The 11,989-nt window shown below is 29.1% G+C and overlaps 1 protein-coding gene and 1 long non-coding RNA gene across 6 annotated transcripts in view; one reads left to right on the forward strand and one right to left on the reverse strand.

Annotated features, from left to right (window-relative positions):
* Positions 1 to 11,989, reverse strand: part of LOC111625663 — a 39,963-nt gene that overhangs the window by 14,835 nt on the left and 13,139 nt on the right. For 2 of the 3 annotated variants that reach the window (XR_002756757.1, XR_002756759.1), the window contains one exon: positions 6,198 to 6,288. The exons of the other annotated variant lie outside the window; for it this stretch is intronic. This is a non-coding gene — a long non-coding RNA (uncharacterized LOC111625663). The remainder of the gene's footprint in view (positions 1 to 6,197; positions 6,289 to 11,989) is intronic. 3 annotated transcript variants of the gene reach the window in all.
* The window catches only part of LOC111625659 (receptor-type tyrosine-protein phosphatase kappa-like), a 17,139-nt gene continuing 10,943 nt past the window's right edge, over positions 5,794 to 11,989 (forward strand). For 2 of the 3 annotated variants that reach the window (XM_023368870.1, XM_023368871.1), the window contains exons 1-9: positions 5,794 to 5,999; positions 6,456 to 6,549; positions 6,635 to 6,714; positions 6,782 to 6,927; positions 7,007 to 7,094; positions 7,363 to 7,439; positions 7,716 to 7,752; positions 7,865 to 7,962; positions 8,088 to 8,204. In XM_023368870.1, the coding sequence (XP_023224638.1) occupies positions 5,963 to 5,999; positions 6,456 to 6,549; positions 6,635 to 6,714; positions 6,782 to 6,927; positions 7,007 to 7,094; positions 7,363 to 7,439; positions 7,716 to 7,752; positions 7,865 to 7,962; positions 8,088 to 8,204 (774 nt within the window). In that variant the 5' untranslated portion in view covers positions 5,794 to 5,962. The remainder of the gene's footprint in view (positions 6,000 to 6,455; positions 6,550 to 6,634; positions 6,715 to 6,781; positions 6,928 to 7,006; positions 7,095 to 7,362; positions 7,440 to 7,715; positions 7,753 to 7,864; positions 7,963 to 8,087; positions 8,205 to 11,989) is intronic. The other variant, XM_023368872.1, reaches the window with a different exon arrangement.

Genomic DNA, 11,989 nt, shown 5'->3' on the forward strand with positions numbered 1-11,989 from the left:
GAGACGATTCCAATACTTTTCCGTGTTATACATGCAATATATAGCTGGAAAATTAAACTGTAAAAAGTTTACACTGCTTATATTTTTTCCTATTAAAATAATTTCTACACGTGTAATAAAGTATCCAAAATTTTCCTTTAAAAAATGACTTCGGGTATATGATATAAAGTTTGATAATATGAACGTTATTCTTTAATTCAACAATTATGATAAAAAATTTTTAAACGTTAATTTAAATATTTAAGATTCTGTCCTCTTACAACTTTGAGTTGTATAAACACATAATATAATTTTTAAAAAAGATTAATGTTAAGTAAATTGAAATAGCTTTTCTACATAAAATGCCGCTGGAACATGATTATAAGCCACTGGCTTATAAAATTGAAAGATGGCCATGCAAATCGGGAAAACATTATGTTTACAACTTAACGTTGGATTTAGCACGTTTTAGAAATAAACTTCTCAAATGTGAAAAATTTTGCCATTTGCATTTACTAAAAAATTATTAATTCGGCATTTATATCATAGTTCTTTTAGAACAGCGATAATATATGCAGTACTGTAAGTACTGTATTTTATCATAAAATACTTCTGTATTAACTTTTTATCCATTTACTGCTTACAAGTTAGATTTTAAAGAAGTTTTAAAAACTATCTTTACTTCACTAATGAAATATCGTTTTAAAATATATAAATATTCATTATTATTTAAACAGTAAACCTGCATAATCCGGAATCGCATGGAGCCGAAAATTTTTCCCGTTTGGCAGGTTTCCTTTTTTTACTAAAATACTTCCCAAAATGAAAACTCTGGCACACGAATAAAGTACTGAAATTTATATTTTGAGGATAACTTTAATCTTCTCTTTGCCTGAAGTAATTTTTATAAACTATTTGACAGATTATAGTTACTAATAATTGACATATAATTTTGTGTTATTCGCATCTTATACCAACAAACTTATATAAAAAATGAAATTACAGTTTCTACAGCTTAAAAAAGGAAATTTTCTCTGAAATATTATAAACGAGAGTCTGACTATAATTTTTCTGACAAGTGAGAGACTGATATTTGAAGTGATGAAGCGTTGAACTTTGATAGTGAAGAACATCATTATTTATAAGATTTTACATTAATTATCAATAATCTTCTGATATTATTATTTCACCGCTATTTCAATAGAAATAATTAGACAATGTACTTACGTAAAACGAATTTTATACAATACTCTATTTATTTCAGATTTTTCTTACATTCAACCAAAGAATAACCGAACAGATAAACATAGTACATTAATAATTTATTTATTTCTTGAAATTTTATTTCGTACTAGAGTATATACGTTATCATTAATTCACTTTCTTGTCTGGGACCATTTTATTAAAAGATAAACCAATTATATTCACATACTTGAAATCAAATACCCTAGCAATATCCGATTTGCTATTGAAACATTTGATTTAAAACCGATTTAAAATTTTGAATATAGGCCAACTATTTCTATTCGACTATTAGTTTTCTATTTATATTTTTTCATTTAGTAACAAATAATAATAGATTTAAATTAGAAATTCCATCGTTAAGCATAACGGACTTCTTCCTATGAAAAGCAGACTGATAAATTGAGAAGACTAGAGATTTAAAGAAATTCAAGAATAGTAGCTAATATTTCTACAAATTAAGTAGCCTATACTGTCCGTCGGATAATTAAGGCGCGATAATATATTTCAAATAACAGATTGATACTTTTGATTAGATAATAGAACATTACCTGGTCACTATGGAAAGTTTTTAAAAAAAATTGTGGTAGAAGCGACACAATGCGGCTATTTTTTTCTTTTTCTTTTATTTTAACATTTAAATTTTAAATTTAATGAAGTAAATTTAAAATTACTTCATTTTCCGAAATATTTAAAAATGCTACTTAAGGTAAATAACGTCATAGCTGAAATCGATAAAACCTTATTTTATAGCTTATAGCTAATATTTTGTCAAATTAAGTAAAATATATAACCAAAATTTTACCTGGATAGCACAAAAATAGGAGTTACCTGTATAGGGAATTCACAAACACATAACTTGCATGCACACATACGATGGCTTTTATTTTACTGTATTAATATGATTTTTTAATCTATAAACAATACTTAAAGCAATATTTTCCCACTAAACTTACAGGATTTCCGCCGTAAACTATCAAGTAAATTAGTAAAGATTATTTTAAGTTATTTAATGATTAGGAATATCTAATAAGAATGTTAGTAGAATCATATTATTAGAATTTCCTGATCATTGATAACAATTCTGGAGTGAATTGTTTTTTACTTGGTCTTAAGTTAATCTACAACAAACGAAGTCTAAGGGTGCCATCTTATTGGTGGCGACGTTGCGCTATTATACTCATCCGGTTTTCATGGATATTTAATGTGAACGGCTTTTTCAATCGCATGTGCATGATGTTCTGTAGTTTATAAAACTCATTTATCGATAAAACAACAGAGCACTCATGCACATGTGGTTGAAAATTACATTAACTCTAAATCCCATCTTTTTTCTCATTGATGGCGACATCATCCCCACCAATGAGACTCCCATAGACTCCGTTGTCGTAGATTGAGACTAATATAGTGTATACTGTGAATAATAAATACTCGCATTAATCTCTAAAATACTGTTTAGAAATTAAAATGTTTCTGGCAACACTGATTTTGGCCACGTGACCAGTTGTTTCCAATGTAAAGCGTATGAATTCAACTTCAGCAACAGGTTGAGTTCGAAAGAAGTTAAAGATCTTTCATGCCATCCATCTTCCAAAATATTCCAAAGTTAAATTAAAATTAAATGTATTTCTAATTAGTAAATTTATCATTAGATGGAGGCTTAACCGCCTAAATATACTCAAATTGCTTTATATATAACCATTAATTAAATTAGCCTTGTTACATCCCGATGAAAAATCTGGTAGTTCGTTTGGCATTAATTTTTTTTTTTTTCAATTTTCATTGATTTCCGGTTATTTTTAATTTTATGTTAGTAAAGGAAAAACTATTGGAAATGAATTAAATTTGGAAGTGACTGACGTCATTTCTTTCGAATAAAATGACGCTTGAACGAAAAACTTTTACAGGTAGATTAGAAAAATTGTGTTCAATTAAATTTCGTCAACTTTGCATGCAAAAATGAATACCCAATTGTGAAGTAATTTACTCAAAAAATGCTAAAATTTCGAGATCTAAGTCTTATGTTAATAAATTTATTTGCTTCTTTATTTTCCCTATTTATTTATAATTTAACAACTTTTTACAGCAAATATTTTCCGAGTACAGCTAACACAAAAATAATAATTGAATAATATATGAAGGTTGTAACTTATTCTTATTAAATGTCGCTCTCTAAAATTATAAATCATCGTGTTTTATTATCACCATTATTCTAGGGCAGTGTTTCTCAACCTCTAACGAATCGTCGCCCCCTTCAACGTAGTGTCGCCCCCTTCAATAAAACCGTAGTATCGCCCCCTTCACTTCAAAATTCCGATGTCCAGGGCCAAGGCTAACGCCAAATTCGTACTGCATCGAATAGACTAGTGACTAGTATAATGTTATTTGTTTAATTATTGTATAATATAACGAATAAAATATCTAATTATTCTTAATATAATGTTTTACTATATCGCCCGGAAAATTGTTTTTCGCACCCCCAAAATATGAATTGTTACTAATCGTCCCCTCAACATGGAAAAACGCCCACATAGGGGCGATATCGCCCCCGTTGAGAAACACTGTTCTGGGGGAAAAATTAAATTATTTCTTGTTTGGATACGGGCGAATGCACTAATTCTGATCTGACAACTCTACTCAGGAGAAAATTCCAATACACAGTTCAAATTCTTAATTATAAAAGAATAACTTAAATTCATAAACATTAAGAAAACGTGATCCTCTTATTACAGTATCGATACACAAGGGCGTAGTTACAGCTGTATTAGTTGTAGCAATGTTACAGGGTTCACTAATTAGGGTTGGTTGTTAAAATCTGTTCAACATAATTGAAATTTTTTTCTGTATAAATTTTTACAACAACAAACTGTAGAGATTAATTTTACGTTAAATTAAATTGTTTCAATATTGGCTAATAACTGAAAATAGAGGAAATGCTTGATAAATGATAGAGTATTTTTATTAGTAACGAAAAGTTCGTTATAATAATAAATAATGCAACTCATGATTGAAATAGGAACTATATTTCTGGAATTCTTTAATATGATATTTCAATAAGAACAAAGAAAACGAAAATCACATAAAATTGTTATTTACAATTATTCTATAAATAAAAATATGTTTTATTCACTAAACAAAACTTCATCGTCATCGTCATCGTCATCGTCATCGTCATCGTCTTCGTCAAAGTTTAAGCTACCTATCGAATTAAACACATATTTCTTTACAGATAAACATTAGGGAAAAATAAATTTATTTTTCAAATGTAATAACAGTTCACATATCAATGTTTTCATTAATTTTACTACTAATATTAGAGCTCTTAACCTGTGATTTTTGAAAAGACCTGATATCATAGCTAAACAAAAGCTGACAGCCAAAATTTTTAATTAATCGAAGCATAGTAATTGTGACTACTTTGATGGAATTCTAAAGTGTAAGGTGTACAGAAATGGTAAAATAAATTGTTAAATGTGATATAAGATTATTTTATTGCATCCGTTTTGTACGTTTTGAACAGGTTAATATAGAACAGCGATTTCTCTGAATATAGAATTGAGACCCCAAAGTGGGGGTCACCAATTCTTCTTATATGGTTATGTAAACACTTTTACATAAATATTATTCCCCTTCTTAAAAAAATCATAAAAAGTATTGTGCATATTTTTTCTTTTGGTTTCTTTGACAGCCAAAGAAAACTACAACACTAGTTTGAAGTATATTGACAATCAACAGCAACAACAAGTAAAAAAAAAAAATATTAGTGGATTTGTATACATAAAAAAATATCCAAAAAGCAATAACTGTAAGAAAACGGAAATTGAATCATCGGCGAAAAAAGTTGACAATGCCAAACAGAGCGGATACTCGGACAGAACCTTGAAAAGCGGACTGTTCACGCAAAACAAGGACCGTTGAGAGGTCTGTAATGTTAAAATAAAATTTCGTCTGGCTTTCTCCATTTTTGGTTCATTTATTTTTGAACTATTTCTTAGTATTTTTAGCATCTTAATTATGTCTGCAGATTTCAACAGCAGAATTAAAAGCTAAAATCCCTTCCTATTTATTATATTTTCGGTTATTTTGGTGGAAGTGATGTCATTCATTTGTTTCGTTATTTCTGATTAAATATGATAAAAAAGAAAAGAAAGGAACAAACTTTGTGAAAATTATATGGCTGAGAAAATATAAATTATATGGCTGAGAAAAGAAAGGAACAAACTTTGTGAAAATTATATGATTCTTATTCATTATGACAAGATAACGTATGAGTATATTATTTTATATAATTATAAAACAAATAGAATATTTTTCCTGTTTAAACAAAAATATATGCATTCGATTCCCAGCAGAAATCAATTGTAGTGTATATCTGCTACTTTATTAAAATGGAAATGTTTAATATTTAACAGTAAATCCAATTTTTCATGAAAATTTTTAAAATATTCGTAAATGAATTTAGAAAAGAATGTTTCAGCTTTATTTATAATTGCTTAAATATATTCGCACACAAATTAAAGTAATAATCTACTTTTATAAAGCAATAAACGTAAAAAATTGCTTGCATTGTTATAAAATGTTGAAATTCATTTCCTTATAAATAAACGAAAAGGACGTAACTAACATCCTTTGTATTTCCTGTAAAGGAAATAAAAATAGAAAGTTAAAGTTTACTATTCATTATACTTCATTATACACGAATTTAGCTTATCACAACGGGATCGATAGTGACATTTTTATTATGTCTGAAAATCGTTCAAATCGGACTTCAAATGCAGGTAAGATGACATATTTTTAGTTAAAACTTAAAATCTTATAAAACAATTGACCTAAAGAAAATTTATAATGAAGATTTTCGGAAATTATTTTACAGCGTTTAATTAAATGTATTTAGTTTTTTTTAACTTTTTAAGTGACTTTTTTAAGTGAATGGCAGTTAATTTTTTTTAAAAATATTATTTGATTTTCAGACTTACTTGTGTTAATTCTTGTTTTTTTATAATTTATAAATAAAAATTATCTTCTATTCCGATCATTTCAAGATATTTCACGCCCATTTTAAGGATTCTATAAAGAAATGAAAATTTGTATAAGCAGCTAAATAATAATTCAAGCCCAATAATAATAATTCAAGAAGATTTTTTTTTCAAAATCTTTAATTTTTTTTTTGTTTTTTGGAAATAAAAATAGTAATATTCAATACATTAATTTAGATGATACTTCGCATATTTCAGATAAAAATGGACAAGCAAATAACCGTATATTACTGATAGGAGTTTTTTCGGGCTTAGGTTGTATCCTTCTTTTTGTAATCGTCTTGTGTTTATGGTGAATTTTTGTTTTATTGTTATAAAAACCTTAAGTTTCCATTTTTTTCAATATTCATCTTTAATGAATGTATTTATATTTTAAGTTTTCTTGCCAAAAACTATTTAAAGAAACGAAAGACAAGTGAAACAAGCTTAGACGGCATGTGGACTGTTCAAAGTAGAGGTAAGAGTGTTTTATATAAAGTTATAAGTAATAAACGAATCAATTATTAAAATCACTTATATCGCAGAATCGGGATGGTCTTTTAGTAACAATGCATTAGAAGAAATCAGTAATGAAATTGACGAAGGCTGGGAAAAGCGTGTTCATACATCAAAATTAGAAGAATATGTCGTTCAAAGAAGAAATGATAATAGATTGGTAGAAGAATTCGAAGTAAGTATATATACAAGTTAAAAACAAATAAAATTTTGAATCTGTTAAAATTTCAATTAATTTCATTGACAATTTTTAGTCAATTCCCAATGAGCTTTTGTATGCCTGCAGAATTGCGACGCTAAAAGAAAATAAAAGGAAAAATAGATATGAAAATATTCTTCCCTGTTAGTAAAATTTTTAACATTAAAAGGAAAAAAATAAAGATTTATTTTTAATTTAATTTTAATAAGTGTTTAAAAATCTCATTTAAGTATTATTGTTAGACCAGTAGTAAAATTCTCTCTTAACCGATTTTTATTGTATTTATAGCAACTAATTATTTTATATTTACTATAACTGTATAAGTGTATTCACATTTATATAAATTGAAAACTACTAAAAGATTATGTGGAAAAAAGATTCTTGTTATTTTAATGCATTAATTAATTTTAGATGATCACACTCGAGTTGTTTTGGACGTTTTACCTAATGATTCTTATTCGGATTATATTAATGCCAATTATATTAATGTAAGTATATCAGCATTATTATTCTATAGCAGTGGTGCTCAAACTTTTCGATTCATGGGCCAAAATTGCACATAAGTTATAAATAGGCGGGTCACAAATGTTTTGTATAGGTCTACTTTTTATACGTATTGAATATTTCTACTGGTATTTTCTATAAGTTATGGATCAAATATGATCGCTAGCTGAATTAACGAATGGCCGGCCGGATTTGGCCCGGAGCCGTAGTTTGTACACCACTGTTCTAAGGCAAGCGTTTACGAATTTTATTAATTACAGGGATATAAGATAGAAAAGAAGTATATCGCTACGCAAGGTAAATAAATATTATGTAATATCAATTTTGTTAGATTTAGGTTAATTTTTCTCGTTTATTATACGAATTGAACTAAAATCATCAGTGAAGATAATATCAAACTGTTTTTAAGGTCCTACGCCATTAAGAATGGTGGACTTTTGGCGTATGGTATGGCAGGTAAAGTGCTCTAAAATTGTGATGATCACGAATCTAGTAGAAAATGGAGAGGTAATTCTTATTAAAGATATAAAAAGAAATTTTTAAATTTTTAAAGAAACAGTGCAATTATTATAGATCTAAAAATGACCATTCTTATGTAGAAAGATAATAGTTAAATTTTAAATATTTTATAGACCAAATGCAAAAAATATTGGCCAAAGAAAGCAGATACATATGGAAATCTGAAAGTTCAACTAATGGATCAAGATGTTTATGCCGATTTCACTATCAGAACCTTCCTAATTTCTAAGGTTAGTGTATTTATTTATAATTATAACTGTGACATGACAAAATATTTGTTATAAAAAATAAAATAATTTATAACAATTCTTTTTTAAATTTTAAACTTTTTATTAAAAATCTGTAGTTTTATCTAGAAATTTTTTGATATATTACATGACTCAGTCGCCGTTTTGCTTAAAAATAACTTTTACAAGAATAAAGATGTAATATTAAACAGCAATATGCAATGTATTAATGTAAAATAAATCGTATAATTATGTTGAATAAGTCAAATTGCAATCACTTCTGGTTTCCTGGTTACATTTAAGTAAGATACAGAAAACTGTGATTTCATGCCATATTACGAATTAACTCTTAATAAAGGTGATACAACGATAGCAATAAATAACCATAAAATCAATGTACAACTATATACCTATATATAACCATAAAACCAATGTACAACTATATACCTATATATAACCATATGAAATCTATATACCTTAAAACCCTATATACAATTAAAAAGTATATGTACCCAGTGGCGTAGCGTGGGTGTCAGCCGTCCGGAGCGGAGGAAAATTTCGTAGCTCCCTTATTTAGGTATCTCAATTTAAAAGACTAAAATTCAGTTTCGTCACAGAATAAGTAATGAAAAATTCCGTGCTCATTTCAATCGGTCCGAATCGTACGTGCGACAAAAATATGAAATGAAATGGTTCAAATTTTTACACAAGATATTATTATTATTTATTGTGAAATTTTGCCGCCCCCTAAAATTGCCGCCCGGGGCGGGCCGCCCCTGTTGCCCCCACTATGCTAAGCTACTGGCTCTTAGCACATTGGCTCTCTAAGAAAACGGCGCGAAGAGGAATTCGACCGTCGCCGTACTATATGAAAAAGAAATTAACATCAGTGTCGAAACAACCCTCAAATTTACCGTATGTTTAACAGAAACCCACATCTTTCTTTTCTCTTTATCTAAAATTGGATGGATAAAGCCCGAATTTTATGTATTGTTCTTGTTTAATCCAGCCGTTTTTGGACAATATCAGCTTCATCCACCTGCGACTTAGATAAAGCGAGCTTTATATGGATAAAGTTTAAAATTAATAGTCAGGTTGCGACCGAAATTTTCATCTCTATAACGTGAACGTTGAATGTCGAGCGCCACTATCTTGTAAGCGGCGCTCGACGTTCGACGTTTACGTTTTAGAGATGAAAATTTCGGCCGTAACCTCGCTAGTAAACTGCTACTGCTACTTAGCATTAATGTTGTATTAAAAAATGTTTAAAATCTACGTTCAGTCGATTTGTACTGTACGTGCACGCTAGATAATCAAGGTTTGAAAACACCGTCTTAAATTGTTATCTAAATGTAGAGTTCCTGAAAGACTATTATAAACTAAAAAAGTTCCAAAGGCTGTGGAAGGTCGAAGACCCGTTCTAGCTGGTTAGCCGTGTTATACCAAAGGATTGCAACACGCTACATATATAACGCAAAGTCATTTTTCAAGCTTTTATTTTTTTGACAAAAGTGGCTTCTTATATGCCGTAAAATACGATATATCTTTGGAAGAGAGTTAAACAAAAACAAATCACAGTTTTTTAAAATTCTTTCTGCCATCTGGCCGCTAACATATCATAGTTTATAATTTGTACTACAGTATTTTGTTAATAGAATGCAAGTTTTATTTTATATTATTTTTATTATATTAAATTACATCACTTAATCAGGTTTAATAATAATAATAATAAAATCTATATTATTAGAAAGAATTTTAAAAAGTATAAAAACTAAAAATATATAAAAGTTTGAAGATGGAAGATACCATTCGTCGCGCCATCTTCCGAGTAGCAACCAAAGTACACGAGCATGCGCAGTAGTTAGTACCGTCCATCGAATTCAAAAAGTTGGGCAAATTGTAATATTGTATTTACGGACGGATATTATTTTATTTTAATTTACTTTTAATTCAAAAACTTAAAAATATCGAAGAAATGTCATCGGAACTGAACGTTTTATTAGAAATGGGATTTCCACCTCAAAGAGCGTAAGTGTAATTTTTAAAAGAAGCGAGACCAAAAACAAAACAAAAAATGAAGATTTTGTGTTTCGGTCATCGCAATATTTACGATTTTAACGCAAAATTACCTTTTAATATTTATGGTAACATCCGAAGCTTTTTCTGGCAGATGCTATTGATTGTTTACATCATTTTTTTTGTTTAAAACGTCACGATTGTCTCGAAGATGACGTCAAAACCCGAAATTTAATGTGGTGGTGATTGGAAGTATGATGCTGAGAGACAATTCTGACTGAAATTATTCACTTTTAAACCAATTCTTGACTTAAATATCAAAACTTATCCTTTTTCAGAGTTTTAAGGTACAGATGTAGCTCTGAATGAGGTGGTTGGGTCCTTTTATTAGAGCTGTAGACTATGCCCATGGGTGTAGGATGGTCTAAAATTTGTGGGGAGATTCAAACTCCACATTCACAACTGCAGTTTTATCCACTTTAATCTGAGAAAAATCTTTAAATTGATTAATGATGATAATGAGATAAAAAGTTACAAATTTGGCTTCTCCCAAAAGAAATATATGAGATTTATTTAATATTTAATCCTTTAATATAAATGGTTCACCAGTGGCCAAGCGGTTTCTGTCCCCTGAATGCTGGGAGTTCGGTTGCGGGTTCCCCAGGTTTTCTCCACGTCTGTAACGCATAAATAAGGGCTGGTTACCCTTAAAAACACCTCCTGGAAGGCATCCCCCTAGGCAGATTGCCCAAGTGTTGCATTGCCATAATTTAATAAAACAAACAAATAAACTTTAAGCATTTTCCTTAAAGGCAGTATGAAATTTTTAAACATATTTTTTTGTATAAATGAATTAGCTTGATTACAAGATTTATAAGTTTAAATAATGGTTTTCTGTGTATTATGATTGACATCTCTTGGGACTGGTCGTAGACCATTTTTATGTGGGTTATGTTTTATTTTTAAATTTTATTTTATTTGAGGTAACTGTGACGTTGACGTAAATTACATTTTCAGAAATATAATGAAATATACGATGATATTTTCAGAATTAAATATATTTATTAATGCAAACCATTTTAACTTCAAATTATGATTAATAGTAACACTGTATAGAATTCTAAAGTATGTTCATATAGAATTGATTGGGCTTCCAAGTTGTTTGCATTTGGGTATGGTGTGGATATCTGTTTTAAAAGATTTTTGCATAATTGTTTAATCCAGTTTATTATGTAAACAGAACGTATGAAGGGTGTCCAGAAAGTAAAGAATGTTTGTGCATAACACTCTGCTAAGGTAAATTACTGCCAATGATTTGAGGTCAATTTGTTCTTTGATATGTTATCATAGCACATTTAGAGTTTTTATAACAGCAGGCTTATTGTTACTGTTTTGTCAAGGGTAAAATGTGTAAAAAAATCCAGAGTGCAAAGTGTTGTTTTCTAAATGCAAAGGTCTGTCCTGAAGAAATTCGTAAACAAATCATGAAAGTGTTTGGCGATCACGTTACGAATGGAGCAAGTGTGAGAAAATGGTGTTAATGTTTAATTGAGAAAGATATCACATGACTGCATTCCACCATAGCCACTAAAGCTGTGCTTGAGAAATTTGGCTGGGGCATTTTTCACCACCCACTGTACAGTTCCAACTTGACCCCAGTGACTTACCTTTTCACAAGCTGAAAGTTTTTGGATGGATTTGGAACATTTTGGAATGGATGAGAGGTGAAAGTTGTCACTAACTGGCTGAAGGAACTGGTGGTGGAAGTCTAT

This window comes from Centruroides sculpturatus, unplaced genomic scaffold, assembly GCF_000671375.1.
Source record: "Centruroides sculpturatus isolate CEXI.00-Female unplaced genomic scaffold, Cexi_2.0 scaffold338, whole genome shotgun sequence".
Classification (NCBI taxonomy): Eukaryota; Metazoa; Arthropoda; class Arachnida; order Scorpiones; family Buthidae; genus Centruroides; species Centruroides sculpturatus.